A 21,639-nucleotide genomic window follows, 5' to 3' on the forward strand; every position below is an offset into this window, starting at 1 on the left:
CCTCTAGGCGACCAGGAGCACCCAGCAAGTCCGCACGCCGTCCGGGTTCTGGCCGGCGCGTGCCTGGGGCGGAGCAAGGGGCGGGACCTCACGTGATTGGCTATCTGGGACAGGAGGCGGGGCTGCCGGACGGACGCTGACAATGAGCCTCCATAAAAGGGAGCGGCGGGGTCGGGGGCCCCGGATCGAGCCCTCCCCGCCCGGGGTCGTGACGAGCTGAAGGCCGTGGCTGGCCGGGAGGCCGGGTGGGCAGCGGGAGGGTGAACTAGACGGTCCGCGGGCCCTGCGTGGTCCGGGGCGGGAGGCCGCCGCCAGAGGCGGCGCGCCGAGGCCTGCGCGCCCGTCCTCCGCTATCGGGTCGCCCTTCTCCGCCTCACCATGGCCCTCAGAGCAGAAGGAGCCGCGGCGCTCGACTGCTTCGAGGTGACGCTCAAGTGTGAGGAAGGAGAGGACGACGAGGAGGCCGTGGTGGTTGCCGTGATCCCGCGGCCCGAGCCGATGCTCCGAGGTAAGGGGGGGAGGGAGTGAACCTCACTTCCGCATGGCGACAAGGGGCTCGGCCACCGGTTCCCATTCCCTGGTCCCCAGGCGCGGTCCGGGCCCTTCCCGGTGGAGTCCACGGCGGGCGCGCGCCCTCGCTCCTCCCCCACCGGGGTTTGGAATCCCAGGCCTCTCGGAGCCCCCTCCCTCCGCTCCCCTCCCCCGCTCAGGGTCTGGAGGCTTCCATCCACACCAAATGAGCGCTTCGTGTCTTCCGGTTCCTTGTGCCCTCTCGGGCCCAGCTTAGAGGCCGGATTCCCAGGACCGTAGTTTGTGCGCCGCTGCCGTCTCCCCGTTTCGGCCTGACTGCGTCGTAGGCCGAGGGGCGACCAGGCCTCTAGGCCCCAGGCTGGTCGCCGAAGCGATAACGGGGGCGAAGGCTAGCGCGACTGCTAAACTCCCGAGAGGAGCATTTTAAAAGCCCTGCCTAGTAGAGCCCGCCCGACCCCATCCCCAGGCCTTCTCTCGCAGGAGCCACAGGTGTCAGTTCCAGAACCCCGTCGTTGAATGGCACTGCAAGCAGCACCCAGTTTGAGAAAAGTGGGACTTGCTTGGGGGGTAGTACTAAGCCATCTACATGGAGATTAGTCACCAAAGGAGATATTTGAGGGACAATTGGAAATAACTCGCTCACCCCTCCCCTTCTCCATTTCTCTTCCCCTGCTTCTTTGGTCCAGAGGAGAAAACAAAGAACTACCTTTGTGCAAGGCTATCAGTCATTGTTGTAGTTTAAATGCAGTCATGAAATTGCAAATATTTTCTTATGGTGGAATGCCTGTTTCCCTTAAGTAAGACAGTGCCCAAAAGCGATTGAGAACTAAGTCCGTAGTCCTGCTTCTTGAGGATTTCTGCGCCCCTCCCTTTTCAAGAAGGGAGGATTAGAAAATTCGAGAAATAAAGGGCACATTCCTCTCAGTGTTTGCATCACGCAGGTTGCAGGTTATTTTCTGCTTGTGCTAGTCTATGGAGTGCTTGCTCTGCTATTGTCAAAGGCGCGCTGTTAATCCATTCAATGTCCCTGCCAGGGTGGCCTCATCACTGTTAGAAGGAAATAGACATCTACAGAGGTTCATTCATTCAACTATATTTATTTACTGGGCAACTATATGCCAAGCGTTGTTTCAGTGGTGAGCAGGGTCAATGAAATCCTGCTCTGGAAAATACATCCCGGTGGCAGCCAACAGGAAAATTGAACTATAGTGTGTTAGCTGGCAATAAGTTCTTTTTTTACTTGGTTTGTGTGTCACAGCATGCATGAAGAGGTCAGGACAACTTTTGAGAGTCAATTCTTCCACCATGTGGGATTGAATTTGCTCATAAGGGTCTGGCAGCAAGAGCTTTTACCAGTCCAGCCATCTCCCTGGCCCAGCAATCAGTTTTTTTAGGGAACACGAAAGTGGAATAGAAAAGTCAGGGTATAGTAAGAATTTTGTTCCTGTCAAGTGGTTAGGAAAAAAGAACAGAAGGAAGAAAGAAAGTAGATGAGTTTAAAGTTTTGTTGTTTGGGCTCAGCGTGGTGCACCCCTTTAATTCTATCACTCAGGAGCAGAGGCAGGCCAACCACCGAGTTTCAGGTCATCTAGTCTACCTAGTGAGTTGCAGGCCAACTAGAGCTATAGTGAAACAGTGTTTTTATAAAGAAAAGGGAGCTTAGTTTGGTTTGTTTTTGTTTTGTCTTAGTGACTTTTCATTTGTGATAAACACAAGACAACTTGTTTGTGGGACTTGTTGGCATATACCCAGCACTTGGGAGGCAGAGGATAGACTGGCAGATCTCTGAATGAATTCAAGGCTATCCTGATCTATAGAGCGAGTTCCAGGATAGCCAGGTTACACAGGAAAGCTGGTGGAGGGAACTTAATTAGAAACTTAGAATCCATGCAGGCAGGAAAGCATGGTGCTGGGGCAGTATCTGAGAGCTTATACCTGATCCACAAGCACAAGGCAGAGAGAGTACATAGGAGCTTACCTGGGAGACCCTGAGACAAAGAGCATAATGTGCTAACTGGGAATGCATAGAGTATTTGAAGCCCCACCCCCAGTGACCCAGCACCTCTAACAAGGAATGCCACACCTCCTGATCCTTCCTAGACTGTTCTGTAGTAGGAGCTGCGGGTTGTGTTCCAGCGGCCCCAGCTCCTGGTCGCCTGGCTAGCTTATGCCCCGAAATAACAACACACAAACTGTATTCTTTTAAACACTGCTTGGCCCATTATATCTAGCCTCTTCTCGGCTAACTCTCGCACCTGGACTAGCCCATTTCTAATAATGTGTGTAGCACCCCAAGGTGCGCTTACCGGGAAGATTCTAGCCTACATCCGTCCTGGGTTGGAGCGTCATTGTATCTGCCCCAGAGAGGAGAGCTATCGAGTCTGAGCTCACTTCCTCTTCCTCCCAGCATTCTGTTCTGTTTACTCCACCCACCTATGTTCTAACCTATGAGGGCCAAGTGGTTTCTTTATTTTTTAACCAATGACCTTCCTCCATCACTGTTCCACTAACTGGATCAAGCATTCTTATACGTGAGTCTTTTGGGCCATTCTCATTCAAACCACCCACAATTTTGTTCTCTGAAAGTGGGAGGATTATCAGTTTACTGAGACAGACACGGCTGAGGTGTAGACTTGTTGGAAGATTAGGTTAGGTCTTTGAATATGGTTACATTCACAGTATCTCTTAGAGGTTCTAGCAGAGTGATTAACTAAGCATTTGGATATCTACACCTAGAATTCTTTTTTTTTTTTTTTGGGGGGGGGGGGTTTGAGACAGGGTTTCTCTGTGGCTTTGGAGCCTGTCCTGGAACTAGTTCTTGTAGACCAGGCTGGTCTCGAACTCACAGAGATCCGCCAGCCTCTGCCTCCTGAGTACTGGGATTAAAGGCGTGCGCCACCACCACCCGGCTACACCTAGAATTCTTGTCCCATGGGTATATGAGTTGCCAGGTTAGATAATCAAGCTTGTAATCTGAGCTACTCAAGAGGCTGATGCAGGCAGGAGGATCACGAATACTTGAACATCCTGGACTTGTCTCAAAAAGTTTAAAAAAAAATAGCTGGATATAGAATATAGAGCTCGTTGGTAGCACATTTGCTAAATAACAAGTACAAGTATGCAACCCTACAATAAGTCTCCAATAATGCCGAAATAAATAAAATACAGGAGTTGTCAGCAGGCAACAGGTGAGAATCACCCAGAGGAGGAGGCCAAATGGGGTCAAAAGGACTGAGGCAGCCAGTCCCTTGTCTTTGATACCTCATACTGTTGTTCTTGAGGTGTAGACATAAAGAGAAATCTATCAAGGGCTGGTGCTATGTTGTGCTGTGCTCTGGAGGAAAAAAAGCAGGGGGGAGTGGCGTAGTCACCTGGTAGGTTGCAGCTTCTGAAGAAGGTTGAGTGATGTAAGTAGGAACAGGCAAGCTAAGTAAGAGACTCAAGGAGGACAAGCAGTGCCCTAAATGCCTGTGAGTGGTAAAAGTCAAGATGGAAGGCGATTGAGTAAAAGAATTGCTGTTTGGGCCGGGTGGTGGTGATGCACGCCTTTAATCCCAGCACTCGGGAGGCAGAGGCAGGTGGATCTCTGTGAGTTCGAGACCAGCCTGGTCTACAAGAGCTAGTTCCAGGATAGGCTCCAAAACCACAGAGAAACCCTGTCTCGAAAAACCAAAAAAAAAAAGAATTGCTGTTTGGGTTGGTGACCATCACAAAGACCTGGTTTAGGAGAATGGGGGGGGAAGAAGGCCAGTTGAAACTAGGGTATCCTGTCACATGGGAGAAAAGTTCTGGGACCTAGACTATTCTAGATGTTACCTTTTCCTAAAGCCCAAGGTAAATGAAGGAATCCAGTTAATACAGAGACAGTTACAGTACCCAGGAATCACAGACACTTGGCAGAAGAGTACCAGGCTGATGCTGAATGAGTCTTCAGCCTATAGAGAAACAAGCAGGGTAGCCGTTCCCTGCATGCCAGTTCTTTTAATAACAATAAAATGACCAAATTTAGCATCCTCACCCTCAAAAAAGAATATATATTACTGTGGTTGATCCTGGTGCCACCAGGAAAGAGGTACTGTAGGAAGTATTGCAGCTTGTAATTACTGGCCTATTGGGACTTGGCTTCATATACTATAGTATATTCGTGGAAGCGAATCGGGCATGCTTCCTTTTGTTCTCCTTTCCCTTGCTCTTTTGCCGCCAGCCGCTCCTTTGGATCACATGGTTCAACCGGTCAAGCAGAGGATTCTGATTTGTGAGTTTACCCCTTAATAAATGACTATTCCCCACCCATATACACACACACACACACAACCGCGACACCTGGCGGATAGTTTGGTCCTTCCTTAGCCCAGATAGGCTTCCTTTTGTCTAAGCTTTGTGTGTGTGTGTGTGTATGTAAGTGTGTAAAATCCCCGTCACAATGGAGTTTGCAGCGCTTAAGCAGCAAGCTTCTCTCTCTGTGTGGTCACTACTCCTCTGACTCCATCCTTCTTCATCCCAGTATCCTTAGTTTGGTTGTCCTGCCTATACTTCCTGCCTGGCTACTAGCCAGTCAGTTCTTTATTAACCAGTGAGAATAATACATATCCACAGTGTACAGAAGGATTATTCCACAGCATGTTCCTTTTTTGTCTTATTAAAAAGGTTTTAAGGGCTGGAGAGATGGCTCAGAGGTTAAGAGCACTGCCTGCTCTTCCAAAGGTCCTGAGTTCAATTCCCAGCAACCACATGGTGGCTCACAACCATCTGAAATGAGATCTGATGCCCTCTTCTGGCTGCAGACACACAGAATATTGTATACATAATAAATAAATAAATATTTTTTAAAAAAAAAAGGTTTTAACCTTGACATAGTAAAACTAACAAAACAATAAGAATTACAGTTACAATATCCAGCCCATTTGTATTTGTCAAATTTAGAGAAAATACTCTATTATTTATCTTATCTTTGTGACTCAAGTTTTATACCTAATTTACATTTTATTATAACTTATGGAAAACTTTAACTATGACTGTCTAGTCATCAACTCTGTCAGAGACCCCAGAGGGGTGAAATGTTACCTAACAACAGGACATCTGGCTGCCCGCCCCGTTACCCTAAGTTCTTCTGTAACATTGGGGTATCCAGCTCTGGCCTATAAGCCTTCCAAAACTGACAATTTCTTTTCCTGTGAGGTAGGGAAATTTGAGGGACTTTATACAATGTCTTAGCCAAGTTTGACAGTTGCTTTCTTTTGGGTCTTGCTGGTCCAGTTTGGACAGTATACTGTCAGCAATTGAGGCATGGGCAGTTTCTTGGCCCATATGGCTAACTTTGCCATAATAAAAATAGACTCCATAATGGTGGTTTTTTGTTTTTTTTCAATGCCCATTATCTTCTCTGAAGTAGATTGGTGCTGTCAGGAGCAGATGTGTCTCACTGTCATGAAAAGCTTTAAGTTGTTAAACATTAAATGCCATATTCTGTAGGTCTTTGAAGTGTTTGAAGACCATCTCCCTAAATATATCTGTGCATGACCCTTGAAAACATACCTAACATGAATGTAAGTTTCACTATTATAGATGACTATTAGTCTGTTATTTTTGAATTATACATTACATTTTTAAATGAGTTGCATAAGCACAATACCCCAAACAAGAGTAGAAACATACATATATATAGTATAGGAAAAATAATTTTATTTGTGTCAATAAACCAAAACCTAAAAATATTTTGAGATAAATAGGGTTTGTTTTCTTATTTAGATTCAGTAATCTGCCCTTTTCCCATCCTTCCTATATCATATTCCTCTTTTTCCCTTAGGAAGATATCTTTTAATTTAATTCCTTTGTTTAACCTTTTTTAAAATACTATAACCAATAAAATTTGTAACCAACCCCCTTAAATAATAACAAACATTCATAACCGATATTTTGGAAATGTGGGCATCATTCTCTAGACTTCTGTGGGCCTTGTTGTCTTTGGAGGAACCTTGACAAAGTTGGTATAATTGTTTGATCTTGGCTGGAGTAGTTTGAGAGGCTGGACTATCTCAACCAGCAGCTTTGAAGCTGTCTTGGATATAGGAACATTATTCTTTTAAACTCCTACCTTGAATCCTTCCTACTTTGGCTTTTTTTGTGATATGCCGTAACCTGTAATCCCTTTCTTTTCCAAGTTGCTTTGATTTTGGTGTTTATCATAACATAACACAACACAAAAATCAAACTAGAAGAACTAAAACACCGAATCTGGTTGTAAAACCCTATAAATCTACCTATTCAGGAGGCCAAGACGGGAGAATTGCATGTTCAAGGCCAGCCTGGTTAACTAAGCGTGTCCCTCAGTTGTGTTGCCGGAATCCATATAAAGGTGGAAGGATAGAACGTCATCCCACAGGGTTGTCCTCGGGCCTCCACGTGTACTCCTTGGCACATGTGTCCCCCTATTATACATACATAAATTAATACTTTAAAGGGAGAAGGCTAGAGCTATATCTCAGTGGGTAGAATACTTGCCTAGCATGCATGGAGCCCTAGGTTTGATCGCTAACACTTTAAATAACAGGCATGGCCGGGCGGTGGTGGCGCACGCCTTTAATCCCAGCACTCGGGAGGCAGAGGCAGGCGGATCGCTGTGAGTTCGAGACCAGCCTGGTCTATAAGAGCTAGCTCCAGGACAGGCTCCAAAACCACGAGAAACCCTGTCTCGAAAAACCAAAATAAATAAATAAATAAATAAATAAATAAATAAATAACAGGCATGGTGGTGCATGCTGCACTAAGGAGGTGGAAAGTTATCTTTAGCTACATAGGAAACTTGAGGTCAGCTTGGACTATTTGAGACTGAAGTATGCTTTGTGATCTACACATCAGATATGGGTACAGTTGACTAGTGGGTGAGGAAACCTGGAAATCTCACTGGAGTGTTATCTGCCAGGTGATCAGGGAGGTCAAGGCAGACATAGGGTGCCTGGTAGCCCCAGAAACGTACGGAATGGGACTCATGACTAGATGTGAGATAATGTAAAAGAAGGTGCAATACCAGGTTCCCTGGCTGTGTGTCTCATGCTGCTCTGTTGGGATCTGGTGCGGAGGTGGAGCACTGCACAGGAACCCCTCACCCACCCCACACAGATGTGCTCCTGGCATCTTCACAGCACTTTCCCCTTTCTGCAGTAACCCAACAGGAAAAGACGCCGCCACCTAGGCCTAACCTGCTGGAAGCAGGTGTCGAAGGCTGTGAGGAGCCCAAGCAGCAAGTGTCATGGGAACAGGAGTTCCTGGTGGGGAACAGCCCAGGAGGCAGTGGACGGGCACTGTGCATGGTGTGTGGGGCTGAGATCCGGTCCCCATCAGCAGATACTGCTCGCACACACATCCTGGAGCAGCATCCGCATACCCTGGACCTGAGTCCCTCTGAAAAGAACAACATCTTGGAAGCCTGGAGCGAAGGGGTGGCCCTTCTGCAAGACATCCAAGTTGACCAGCCATCCCTGCCCAGCCTAGGTAGTGAGGGTGAGGGCTGAGGGAAAAGTGGGGTCTGTAGGGGCCCTAGAGCTCAGTGGGCTTTTGCCCCCTCAGAGTCAGGCCAGGATGGCCATCCAGACCCCAACTCCAACCCGGACCCTGCCAGGATGCCAGCAGAGATCGTGGTCCTCTTGGACTCCGAGGACAACCCATCCCTCCCTAAGAGACTCCGGCCCAGAGGACTCCGCCCTCTTGAACTACCTGGTCAGTCAACAGAGGAGACCCTATTCTATGGGCTCGGGTGGGCATGTGTTCTCAGGAGCCTGAGGTCACAAAGTTCAGGCATAGTAGCCTTAAAGTGCTAAGGTTTTTCCTTTTGCAGTTGCCCCTGTCACAGAGCCAGGAAATAAAAGGGCCCGTGGTCAGAGATGGAAGGAGTCCTCTGAGGAGGAGCCTCCTAGGAAGAAAAGAAGCAGGCATATAACCAAAAACCTGGACCCTGACCCAGGTGAGGGGATCTAGGGGTGCTGGGCCTGGCTATAGCATGAAGTCAATGAGGACGTGGACAGGCAAAGGACACCTGCATGCAGTTCAGCTGAAGCTTAAGGCTTTGGGTTCTTGCCTCCTCTACTCACAGTTCTTCCTGGCCTTCTTCCAGACCCCCCATCTCCTGAGTCTCCCACAGAGACGTTCTCAGCACCAGCCGAAGTCCGACACTTCACTGATGGCAGCTTCCCTCCTGGCTTTGTACTCCAGCTCTTCTCCCACACGCAGCTCAGGACCACAGACAGTAAGGACCCTTCTAAAGTCAGCAAAGGAGCAGCAGAGGGCCTGCCTCAGCCAGAAAGTCCCTCTTCAGGTGAGCCCTCCTGGGGGGAGGGGCTGTCAAGGAAGCTGAGTCCCTAGATCCCAGCCAGAGCCCAGGGTGGAGGTGCTCAATGTTTAGGCCCCCAAGAGAAGGCCAAGGACAGGGGGATTTGAATACTGAGGAAACTGGCCCCTGTGCTGAGCATCTCTTAGGGTGGTCATTAGGTTGTACTAGGCCTCCGAAAGCTTGGTGCCCAACTTCATCCATGAAGCTAGTTGCAGCTGGAGCCCCGTAAGATACTCAGCCATTTAAACAGGTGTGGAGCACCATAGACAGGTGATGAACATCAGATAGGTACTCCATAGTCCAGCAAGCTTAGTGAACTTTGACAGCATGTGTTTATAACCTGTCAAACTGACTGAGGAGCTTTTGTATGTAATTCGTTTGTTTCCTTATAAACCAAGCATAATCCAACACTTGGAAATCTGAGACAGGAGTGAATGAAATAAATAAAAAGGTGGTGCATGCCTTTAATCCCAGCACTCGGGAGGCAGAGGCAGGCGAATCTCTGTAAATTTGAGACCAGCCCGGTCTATAAGAGTTCCAAGACAGGCTCCAAGAAGCTACAGAGAGGGGCTGGAGAGATGGCTCAGCGGTTAAGAGCATTGCCTGCTCTTCCAAAGGTCCTGAGTTCAATTCCCGGCAACCACATGGTGGCTCACAACCATCTGTAATGAGGTCTGTTGTCCTCTTCTGGCCTTCAGGCATACACACAGACTATTGTATACATAATAAATATTAAAAAAAAAAAGAAAAGAAAGGGAGTGTCTGCTCCTCCTGGGTATGGTGGAGGAAAAAGTTTATTGTAGATAATAGGGAGAGCAGAGCGAGAGGCATTTGGAAAAGTCCCGAGTGAACTAGCCCCTCAACCATGCGATGAGAGGTGGGGAGGAGAGAGGAGAACCAGGTGCAGCAGCCAAAGAAGAGAAGGTAATAAGGGAGGGGTAACAGAAATGGTTGGGAAGTGAGACAGCTGGGGGAATAACAGCCCAGCCCCTGGGGTAGAGAATTCAGGGGTAGAGGATGGGATATGCCAACCATACCCTGTAACAGGTAGGGACTGGAGGATACTGGGAAAACCTGGTGGCCATGTCCACTTTGATAAATAGGCACCTCAGCCATTTGTTTGAGACTTAACAAGGAAAATTGCTGCAGGTTGGAGGTCAACCTAGGTTACAAAGTCAAAACATAAAAGCTAAAACCAAAAAAAGTACAATGCCTGGCTTTTGTTATGTTTTTGTTTGGGTTTTTTTTTTTTTTTTTTTTTCTTTTGAAACAGTCTATAGCCCAGGCTGGCCTCAAAACTATTTAGCCAAGGTTGGCATTTAATTCTTTATCCTGCTGCCTCTGCTTCCCAAGTGCTGACCCAGGAAGCTGATCACCACTGATCATCAATTCTCCTAACTTGCCTTCCCTTCCTCCCTCCCTTCCTTCCTTTTGTTTGTTTGCTTAAGCTTTTTTAAATTGTTTATTTTACTCATGGGAGGGCACATGGCATGGTACAGAGAGGTCAGAGGACAACCTGTAGGAGTCTGTTTTCTCCTTCACCGTGTGGGGCCTGAGAGTGAACTCACATCAGCAGACTTAGTAGCTCCCAGCTTGCTTTCTGTTGCTTTAGGGTTCTGGTCTCTATCCCATCAGGCTTTGCTTTACTGAACTTCTGTTTCCACCATTTGGTCCTTTACCTCCTTGTCTCTTGGAAGAGTGAGTGCTTAACTCAGGTTAAGACTTGAGGAGTCTCCAGCTCCTGGACCCTTAACTAAGTTCTGATCTTTTCCTTATGTCTTGCTCATGAAAGTAGAGCATGGGAAGGAAGCCTTACGATTTTGTTTTATTGAGGGGAAACTGAATCAAGCATTGTAATGGTGCACACCTTTAGTCCCAGATACTGCTTTTGAACTCAGGTGCCTGATGTCAGCCTGTACTGACCACATGTCAAAAGAAAAGCCAGGGAGGGGCTGGAGAGGCAGCTCGGAGGATAAAAAACTTGTAGAAACCAGATGACCTGAGTTTGATGCCCAGATTCCACTATAGGAGAGCACCAACTCTAAAAGTTGTCCTCCAGCCTACTCAGACACATGCAGCCTCACATCATCTATAGCTCTCCTCCCAATAATAATAGTTATTGTGATGAAAAACCAGAAAATAAGGAAGGTTGGGTTGCTAGTGTGGAATACTTGTTTAGCTTGCGTCTAAAATCCCAATGTGTAGTGTTGTTTGGGCTGCATGTACGTTTGTACATCACCTGCGTGCCTGGGACTTGCTGAGGCCAGAAGAAGGTTTTTAATCTCCTGCAAAGTTATAGATGGTTGTGAGCTACCATGTAGATGCTGGGTTTTGAACTTAAGTCCTTTGCAAGAATAGCCAGTGCTGAGATCAGCCTGGTCTACAAGAGCTAGTTCCAGGTCAGGCTCCAAAACCACAGAGAAACCCTGTCTCTAAAAACCAAAAAAAAAAAAAAAAAAAAATAGCCAGTGCTATAAAAATCTACTAATCATTTCCCCAGCACTAGTTTGGTTTTTGTTTCTGCTTTCTGTTTTGGGTTTTTTTGGTTTTATTTTTTTTCCAGTAGCCTAGGCTGGCCTTAATCTCTCAATTTTCCTGCCTCAGCCCCCGCAGGCTAAGATTATAAGCATAAACTGCTGCAAAATCCTACAAAGATTTTTATCCTCAACAGTACAAAAGTAAAGGGTTAAGGGATGGAAGCTAGACCCTGGACAAGTAAAGTTTCTTGGCTAGGGCCTCTCACCCAGCAGGCTAGAGCTTGTTGTCCTTCCACCAGGCCCATTCAGACATCTCGCTGCGAGCTTGGTACTCGGCCCTGTTGTGTGACAACTTTTCTTGGGGTGTTGCAAGCTACATACCAAAATACAGAGACCACTGATGTTCAATTTGGTTAACCAGTGAGTTTTATTGGGTTTATTTATAGGCATATGAATGAGGGGTTACTTACAGGAGCAGAAATGACTCAGATCGCTGTGTCATCAGAGCCCACTCCAGCATGATTGACATGTTACTTTCAAAACTGAACCTGGAGCACACTGTCTGCTTCCAGACAGTTCAACAGGTTGAAGATGTCCTTTCCAGGTGGCTCATTTGGGCCAAACCTCTTCCAGGTAGAGTTGGTTTCTGCTTCTCCAGGCAAGGGGTCTGGCCTCAGGCAGCTTTTCTCCTCTTCATTGACTCTCCACCTGTCTGGCAGTCTGTTTTACAGCTCAGCTTTACTTCTCTCCTGAGGATGCTCAGCTTTCATTGTTTACTCTTGCAGGGAGGGGCTTAGTGAATCTGATCAGTTTCCAGGACTTCCTGAAGGTTTTCTGAGTTGTTTACCTTCCTGCTTAAGTGGCTTCCCTGCAGGATAGAATGTTTCTATCTCCAAGGATATTGTTATGCAAGCCCTTCCAAGTCTATCTCCTCTCCTCTCAGGGGAAGCCCCTAGCAGGGATTACCTCTTCTTCTCCCATTGCAGGAGCCATGGGTTTTCTCCTCTTTGGCAATCATCTCTTCTAAATCTTCTGTCATCTCACACAAAGCTGCTATTTCTCTTTTCCTGACCCCTTCATCCTTCTGACTATGTCCATTTATTCCCAAGATGGAGTGTTTGCTTTCAGCTGCCTCTTGCCTCTGTCTCTGGAGTTTCTGGGCTCAGATTTTATCCATAACAAACTGAAGCTTTTTCTTTACCAACACCTGTTGACTGCCATAAAGTTAAAGACCACAGTCTGACCTCCATTTCCATCCTTTGAGTTAATCTGAAACAGACTATATAACCTTGTAGACCTTCATCCTCTTCTTCCCAAGTGCCAGGTTTACAGATACAAGTCATCATACCTGGCATTTCTCATGTCCTACAGTTGGTAACACATCATATTATTGTCTGTTGTCCCCATTCTAGAATGTAAGCTTGTTAGCCCCATGATGGTCCCAGGGGTCATAATACTTCAGGTGCAACACTGTTTATGTGTATCTAGGAAATGACGTGTGTGGTTCCAGCATGGCCCTCTCTCCTTTTGGTTCCACACTCTCTACTGGTAGCCAGGCATTACCTCTACTTGGTCTATTAAAGTTGTCAGCAGAGGATATATAGTGAGATCCTGTCTCAAAAAACAAAACAAACTCTAGCACCCAAGAGGCAGAGGCAGCAGATTGCAGTGACTTTGTGGAGTTTGTGACCAGTCTGATCTGCAAGTTCCAGGGCAGCCAAGGCTACATAACAAGACGTTATCTCAACCAAAACAAAAATCCCAACAGAATTTTATTTATTTATTTATTTATTTATTTATTTATTTTGGATACAGGGTTTCTTACCTCAGAAAAGTTTTCTTTCAGACACCATTCTCTTGAGGTTGGGCACACCTTTAACCCCATTATTTGAAAAGCAGAGGCAATTGGATATCTGAGTTCGAGGGCAGCCAGACCTACGCAGAGAAACCTGGGGGTGGGGTTGTGGGGAGATGCTTCCCTTTCTCTAGTAAACTGCTACCTTTGGTTTGCTGTCGCCAAACCATCAGCTAGTTATTCTCTTCTGTCTCTCAACCCCACATGAGTCCATCTGCAAACCTCAGTTTACTCTTCTGTCAACTACCACTACTCTGACCTAATGTTGCCTTAACTTTTCCTGCGGAGATATGAAGAAATGTCTGCTTCCTCCTGATAAGATGCTCAGCTCACCTTAGTGTTCTGCCACTGAACTAATGCCCCAGCTCTGTTTATTCTTTATTGTGAGACAGAGTCTCATTCAGTTGCTCAGGTAGGCCTTGAACTTTGGGTTATGATCTTCCTATAGGCTGGGGTTATGAGCATGTGTGTGGTCCACACTGGTTTGATGAATCTCTTTGTATGTGAATTGAACCCAGGGCTTAGAGTTTTCATGCTCCACCACTGAGCTTGCTGTTTTCTCAGCTCCTTTTTGTTTTTTAAATAGAGTTTATACATAGACCTGGCTGTCACAGAACTCACTGTAGTGTAGGCTGGCTGGCCTCAAATTCACGGAGATCCACCTGCCTCTACCTCCTGAGTGCTTGGATTAAAGTTGTGGGCCACCAGGCCTAGCTTATATGCTCATGTGCATAATTTTAAACTCAAGCAAAAATCAGCAAAATCATAACCTGCTTTAATTATACAGAAAAGAATTCCTGGGAGGAAGAAAATTTACTGGATATGTTTAAGTACATAATTAGCACAGTTTGATTACCATTTCCTGTTTGACTTTTTTTTTGTTTGTTTGTTTTGGTTTTTCTGTGTATCCTGACTGTCCTGCAATTCACACTGTAGATCAGGCTGGCCTTGAACTAAGATCCACCTGCCTCTGCCTCCCAAATGCTGGTATTATAGGCAAGGCATGTGCCCAGCTTTTGTGGAGCAGGGCAGTCTCATACAGTAGGATTTGGAAATGACCTTGACCTCTTGGTTGGTCTGCCTCTGTCTCTCAAGAGCTGAGATTGCTAAGCCATATAATATCATGTGTGTGGGTCCAAGTCAAGAACATTTTTTTGTTGTTCTACCTGTCTTATCTGGAGGCTTGGCCTTGCTATTCCCAGTACCCTCATGCCAAGACACCTGACTGTGTGACACCTGTCAACTCTGGGAATGTGGAGCCTGGATGAACGCTGCAGAGCAAAGCTGAAGCATTAACCCAGGGTGTCTGTGATGTGCTCTGCCATGTTACTCCCATACTCCGTGGAGTCAGTGGATGTGTTTCTCAGCATATCACTTCTGTGTGCAGTCTTGGAAGTTAGGAGCTGGGGAGCAGCATCACGGCATTGTGAACCCAGATGCCAAGTACACAAGGAGAAAGCTGTATTCTATGCTTGCCCTGTGCCTAAGGGCTGTGAGACTAGTCATTGCTGGTCAATCAAGAGTCAGCTTTATGCTTTTTCCTGGACTTACCCCAGGACAAGACTGTGGGCTGTAGAAATGGGAAACCCTGGTAGTCTGGTTTGCAGTTTTGGGGACCATTGGAAGGCCCTGACTGTACTCTCTGCTCCCATCCCTTCCCAGCTCCCCCTCCGGGGCTTCGTGGGACACTGGATCTCCAGGTTATTCGTGTTAGGATGGAGGAGCCACCAGCCGTCCGCCTCTTACAGGACTGGTCCAAGCATCCCCAGGGTACCAAGGGGGTGGGAACAGGTGACAATCCAGACTGGCCCACCGTTCTGTCAGAGTCCAGTGCCACTGTTAAGGGACAACCAGAGGCGGGAAATGGGGTATGAGTTTTTACTTTCCTGGGGAGGGAGGAGTGGGAGGAAGGAAAGGTGGGAGAGAGGAGGCAGTATCCCCCTTTGGCTTAAATCTCAGATCTGCCCAGCTCAGCCACCTGATTGAGTTTTAAAACCAGGTGCCAGGAAAATGTGGAAGGAGAAGTGACATCACTGTCACAGTGGGACAGTACAAAATGCCTGCCCCTGGACAGTCCTGAATGAGGCAGAGGTGGCTTAGGCTATTGGGTGATACGGCATTGGGCCTGTGGAGAACACCTTCCCCAATCCTTCGCTGACTCACCCTCTGACCCCACACCTCCTTCCTGTCAGCTCCCACCATTCTCCCCTGGCACAGTGCCTTATGCAGAGGTGGTCATGATGGGGTTTGAACTGAGTCCCACTACCTCGGGGGACACCTCTCCTCCCCCACTTCTGGCTCCTTCAGGAGGAGACCTCCATTACCTCTTAACCGCCTCATCCCTGCCGAGGGCTCCCTTTACCACCCCTTCTCCTATTGTTCTGTTGCATCTTTTATCCAGTTGTATATATTGCCTTTGTTGACAATAAATTATTTTTTTTTTAATTAAAAGTTCTGTCTGGGCCATCATTGGGAAAAGGGAGCAATTTGAGGGTCAGGAAAATTGAAAGGTCATCCTAAGTTGGAGCCAGAGACCCCTGTCCCGGGCAAGGGAGCCTTGAGCCCAGAACAGAGCTTGCTTGGGCCTCTGGAACTGTTCTAATTTGGTGTCAGTCAACTGAGAGACACCTTACTTCTCTCCATTAACACATTTTCTTTATTTGACCCACCTGGTAGACCTCTGTCCAAGCATGAGTTCAAAGCTAGACTGGTCTACAAAGTGAGTTCCTGGACAGCCAAAGCTGTTACACAGAGAAACGCTGCGGCGAACTCCCTGACCAGCAGGAAAAGACGATCACCAGACGAGGATTCTTCCCAAATCACGCTTTATTGGAGCCTCTTGGTTGAAGGGAAAGTGGAAGCGAGGGGCCCCGAGCGCCAAACGGCGGCTGCTTATATAGGGGGTAAGGGAACGAGTCGTGCCTGGATTGGCCGATGCGCCTGCCGATGCTCCTGGCCACGGGATTGGCCCTAAGCACATCATCGTCACTGCACATGCGAGAGGCACGGTTCCACTGCATTGCCTAATATGGAGCTGTCCAGCAAGCGAGGCCGGGGCCAAGCGCCATCTTGTAATGGCGGCCACTCGAATCGGCTCCCAGCAAAACGCTGTCTTAAAATTAAAATAAAATAAAATAAATGTTATTGGAGCCTAATCCTAGCCAGCCTGCACAGACATCTCTCCTGTGAGGAGAAGGTAGCACATACCTGCTTTCTTGTAGTTCTATACTCTCCGCTACACAACTCACCCTTAGCCCCCAGCCTCAACACAAGTCTGCCTCGGATCTCTGCAGATTTTGGGCTCTCGAGCTATCCTTATACAGGCCTAATCTGTGGGCTCTTGCCCTTGGGGCAAAATGAACCTTCCAGGTTGCTTAATCCAAAATCCTAGGTTCCATGGTCCTGTTCAGAATCCCCAGCAGGTATTTCGTGAACTGGGGCCACCCCACACTGCTGACTGGCTGTTCCAGGAAATTACAGACCTAGGGAGAAAAAGGAAGACTTTTTTTTTTTTTTTTTTTTTTTTTTTGGTTTTTCGAGACAGGGTTTCTCTGTGGCTTTGTTTGTTTTTGTTTTGTTTTTTCGAGACAGGGTTTCTCTGTGGTTTTGGAGCCTGTCCTGGAACTAGCTCTTGTAGACCAGGCTGGTCTCGAACTCACAGAGATCCACCTGCCTCTGCCTCCCAAGTGCTGGGATTAAAGGCATGCGCCACCACCGCCCGACTGCAAGGAAGACGTTTCAAGTGGAGAGAGTCAGGCTGTGCTAGATCTCACACCGGACTAATGGGATTGGCCCTTTTAAACCATCTGATGATGTTCTCAGAAGGAGCCTAGGAATGTAGAGGGTCCTTGTCCAGGACAGGCTGAGACAAGCATAAAGTAGAGATAGCAAAGTTTCAGGGTACCTCATGTCCAGAATGCCTCAGCCATGTATGAGACAGGCCACAGGACTCCTGGGTCTGTATGTGTTTCTGCAGATTGACACAATTTGTTTGCTCCCTAACAATAATGCTCCCCATCTCTGAACGTACCAGGTTGGAGTTGTAGGTAGTTTCTGTCCCAACAATTGTATGACTTTACATTTATGCCAACTTCCTTTTAAAGACATCGTGGCTATCACAAAGTATTGAGGAAACGTGTCAAAGATTGTGTTGTGAAATGATGACCGAAAAGCCCATTTGTTGCAGTATGATCCTGGTTTCTCCTAGCCTGTGAACTCTGGAGCAGGGACATTGATTTGATATTTTTGGTGCCCCGCATAGGGACCTGGTACATAGGTGCTCAATAAACGTCTGTCAGATGCTATCTTGGTCTCTAGGTGTGCATTCTGTGTGACCTTTTTCTCATACAGCCAATGACTGACTCAGTTCTTTTTGGGTTTTGTTTATTTTTGTTCTTTTTAGATATTCTGGCTGTTTCAAACCGATGATCAGCCTCCATATCCTCCCAGGTGCTGGGATTGTAGGTATTCTCCACCATGCCCACTCTTAACACTAAACTTAAGACAGTTAAAAAAAAAAAAGTATTAACACTGACCCTTCAGGATGAGGGTCTTTGAGTTGTCTTATAATCAACTAGCTTCAAATTGAGAGTTCCCAGAGCCCCCTCAGATGGTTAATTTGATATGGAAAGCCTGGTCAGATGGCACACGCCATGCAAACCTAATGACCCAAGCTCCTTCCCTTCCCAGAACTCATAGTGGAAGGAGACTTCTGGAAGTGGTCCTGAGCTCCGTGTGCCTGGCATTCAAGAACCACTGCACTTGTGCACCTGTGCTCGGACAGAGGTATTGTGGTATACACCTGTAATTCCAGAACTTAGGAGGCAGAGAGATAGGCAGTTCACTTGAGTTCAGACACTAGCCTGGTTTATAGAGTTCCAGACCATCCAGGTCTGTGTAGTAAGACACTTTGACAAAATAAAAGCAAAAAACAAATCACCAAGGTAAGGGATGGCTTGGTTCATGGTTAAGAGTGTTTGCTGCTCTTGTACAAAAGCACCCATATCCAGGGGTGCACTGTGCCCATAACCCCGGCTCTAGGGGATCTGACACTCTTGGTCTCTGTGCACACAGACATGCACACACAGACACATAAATAAAAGTAATTTTTAAAAATTGAAAACAAGTAGAGCTGGAGAGATGACTCTGACTTTAGGCGCTTGGTGCTCTTCTATACGACCTGAGTTTGGATCTCAGTACCCACCTCAAAGGACTCACAGTTGCCTGGGTGGCCCCAGCTCTAAGGGGACCTCCATGGGCAACTGCATGCATGGCATACATACACATAAAATTTTGAAATTGGCTATGAGGTCTCACATTAACCCCAGGAAACTTGTACTTAGTTTGCTGAGTTTATTATTACAGAGTATGCTACCAGGAATTTGAACACCATGGCAGTGTGTCCTACCAGACTCGGGATGTGCTGCCTTGCTAGCAAGTGGGCTTCCAGAGAAAAATGGAGAGAGCGGTGAGGACCTAGTCAGAGCCCCTGGAGCCTCCAGCTCTGATTTACAGCTCCAGTCCCCTATCTGCCCCAGCGGCCCTCAGCTAAGCTATTTTGTCTCTGCCTTTACTCAGCTCTGAGCCCTAGGGAGTTCCATAGGTAGACCAGCCTGGCCTCAAACTTGTACCATCAGCCTCCACTGCTGAGGTCACAGGTATGAGCTTTGGAGCCTATCCTGGCTCCAAAACTGTAGACCAGGTTGGCCTTGAACTCAAAAGGATCCGCCTGCCTCTGCCTCCCAAGTGCTAGGATTAAAGGCGTGCACCACCACTGCCCAGCCTATCTGTCTGTCTGTCTGTCTGTCTGTCTGTCTATATATATATATATATATATATATATATATATATATATATATATATAGATAGATAGATAGATATAGATATATGTATATATATATTTATGTGTATGAGTGTTTTGTTTCCATGTATGTTTTTGTATCGCATGCATAGTTGGTGCCTGAGGACATGACATCTGGAGTTAAAAAGTGTTGTGAACTCTGGAGGTTGAATTCTGGAAGAGTCAGTCAGCGCTCTTGCCCAGTAAGAAGTGCCTTCAGCCCCTAAATAGTATTTTATTTCTTTAGAGTCACAGAGCCTGGAATCTAATGAAAGTGAGTGATGCACAAGTAAATGGCAGGAAAGTTGTAACTTGCAGAAGTGTAGGTTTGTAATTAGCCATAGGAGGTCGGCAGAGGGGAAAAGTCACCCACCTTGAATGGAGAAATGGATATTTCATTTTGTAGAGTTTGGAAAATTAAAACTCTGTGCACCATACCATAGATACATATTCAGGATTTTAATGGATAAGCTTTGAGTTCTGAAAAGGCTGATTCTGTAATCACACATTTATTAGAGGTTATGGCCATTATGGGGATACCTTTGCAAGTTAAGACAGTGCTCCAGTATATGTCCAGTAAAATGAAACAGTTTTTTACATTTTACAACATAAACATATTACAGATTTTTTTTTTAAATATTTATTTATTTATTATGTATACAATAGTCTGTCTGTATGTATGTCTGCAGGCCAGAAGAGGGCACCAGACCTCATTACAGATGGTTGTGAGCCATCATGTGGTTGCTGGGAATTGAACTCATGACCTTTGGTAGAGCAGGCAATGCTCTTAACCACTGAGCCATCTCTCCAGCCCTAAACATATTACAGATATAGCACACAATTGTACAGGACAAACAGTAATAGAACAGGCTGATCATACCTCAAAAAACGCTTAATAAACAGAAAGTCGTAATAAAGACCCCAGAGACAGATTGCACAATTCTTTATTAACTTTAAAATGTTTAAATACTAATGAAAAGGTAACAAACAGCTGCAGAGAGACATTAGATAATAGAAAAATAAATGCTGAACTAAGTTAGCTTGTATACTTCAAAGATGAATTGACCTCAAATTGGAAACCAGGATATGTGTTACATTGGGGAAGAGGTTTTCCTTTTGTTTCCACTGGAAAAGAAAAGCTATGGATACATCAAAATTGATAACTATTTGATTGAAACATAAGAGACCCTTTGATTAGGAGAGGCGATAGTTCATCGAACTGTGGCAATTTACCTGGCAACAAGGAAAACTCCCCAAAGTTAAGGTTGGGCAGGGATTTGTTTTTATCATTCCAGGAGAATAAAAGCATTCAACTAAGGAATCTGAAGACCTTTGGACAAATGAAGCATCTGAAGAAGACAGAATCATCCAAAGAATTTCCCAAGAAAAGGAGTAAATTTGCCGAATGGTGCAGCACACTTCCAACAGGCTAAGCCTTTGTCTCATAGCAGAAGAGGCACTTGGTATGGGACAGAAGAAAACCAAAGTCTAGAGACTATTGTCACTAATCTCATAGCCCTTGGACTTATTTTATTTTGACTCTTTAAAATTCTTCCTTTTTTTTTTTTTTTTTTGGTTTTTCGAGACAATGAGATGCATCTGCTCCCAGCAGCACCAATTTACTTCATTAAAGGAGGATAGACATCAAAGAACCTCTATATAGGAGTTTACATTCTTTGTGGTAAAAGCTAGCCATTTTGGCAAGAAACTGCCCTTACCTCGATGGTTGACAGTATGCTATTCAAAGCAGGATTCAAAAGAAATGACTGCCAAACTTTGCCAAGACAGGGTGACAGTCCTTCAAAATTTCCTTCTTCACAGAAAAGTCTGCCAGATATTCTAGATATGTAGGCCAAAGATGGATGCTCTAACATTACAAATAAACTTGGGTGACTGTCCAGGCAGCCAGCTGTGTCTGTCATTTCTCTTTTTTGGAAGATGCTTGCTCTGCACTTCCTATTTCCTCAGGTAATAGTCTGTCCTTCTCAAGTCTTTGGTGGAACCGAAGACTAGATAACTACAGTCACAGTTCCCCTAATCATGGTAGAAGAAAGTAATTAGGTAGGAAGCGCTTGACTCTTTAGGAGAGGACAGCTGATGGAGTATGTTCTTTAATTTGCCAAATACAAATGAACTGGACATTGCGAATGTATTTCTTATTTGATAATTGTTCTTGTTGAATATAGTTTCGTTTTGTTAAAGTTAATACCTTTCCTTTCTATTTGGACAATACTTGATAATTATTACCACTACTACTACTATTACTATGGTTTTTTTCAAGATGAGGTTTCTCTGTGTAGCTTTGGAGCCTGTCCTGTGAAACTCACTCTGTAAATCAGGCTGGCCTCAAACTCACAGAGATCTGCCTGCCTCTACCTCCCGAGTGCTGGGATTAAAGGTGTGTATCACCACCACTTGGTGATAATTATTCTTATTGTATATAGTTTTGCTATGTTAGAGTTAGAACCTTTCCTTTTTAATTAGATAGTAAGGGGGAAATGTTATGGGAATTTGTCTGTTGTACAATGTCCAATGGAGTCAGAAGTTGGTTCAGGAGGCAGGGTTAATACTCAACTGGTCCGAATGGATCATGGAGATCCCTGATGGACTT

General features: G+C 46.1%; 1 protein-coding gene across 2 annotated transcripts; it reads left to right on the top strand.

The window, feature by feature from the left end:
- Nucleotides 1-133: 133 nt before the first annotated feature.
- Spindoc (spindlin interactor and repressor of chromatin binding) lies at nt 134-15,634 on the top strand. Of its 2 annotated transcripts, none has more exons than XM_057779094.1 (6): nt 134-508; nt 7,693-8,022; nt 8,098-8,247; nt 8,366-8,491; nt 8,642-8,842; nt 14,852-15,634. In XM_057779094.1, the coding sequence occupies exons 1-6, from the start codon at nt 379-381 to the stop codon at nt 15,061-15,063; spliced, it is 1,149 nt and encodes a 382-aa protein (XP_057635077.1). In that variant the 5' UTR covers nt 134-378; the 3' UTR covers nt 15,064-15,634. The 2 variants fall into 2 exon arrangements, with proteins under 2 accessions (XP_057635077.1, XP_057635078.1); XM_057779095.1 differs by having other exon boundaries at nt 14,890-15,052.
- Nucleotides 15,635-21,639: the final 6,005 nt, after the last annotated feature.

The sequence above is a fragment of the Chionomys nivalis genome, chromosome 8 (genome assembly GCF_950005125.1).
Source record: "Chionomys nivalis chromosome 8, mChiNiv1.1, whole genome shotgun sequence".
Taxonomy (NCBI): Eukaryota; Metazoa; Chordata; class Mammalia; order Rodentia; family Cricetidae; genus Chionomys; species Chionomys nivalis.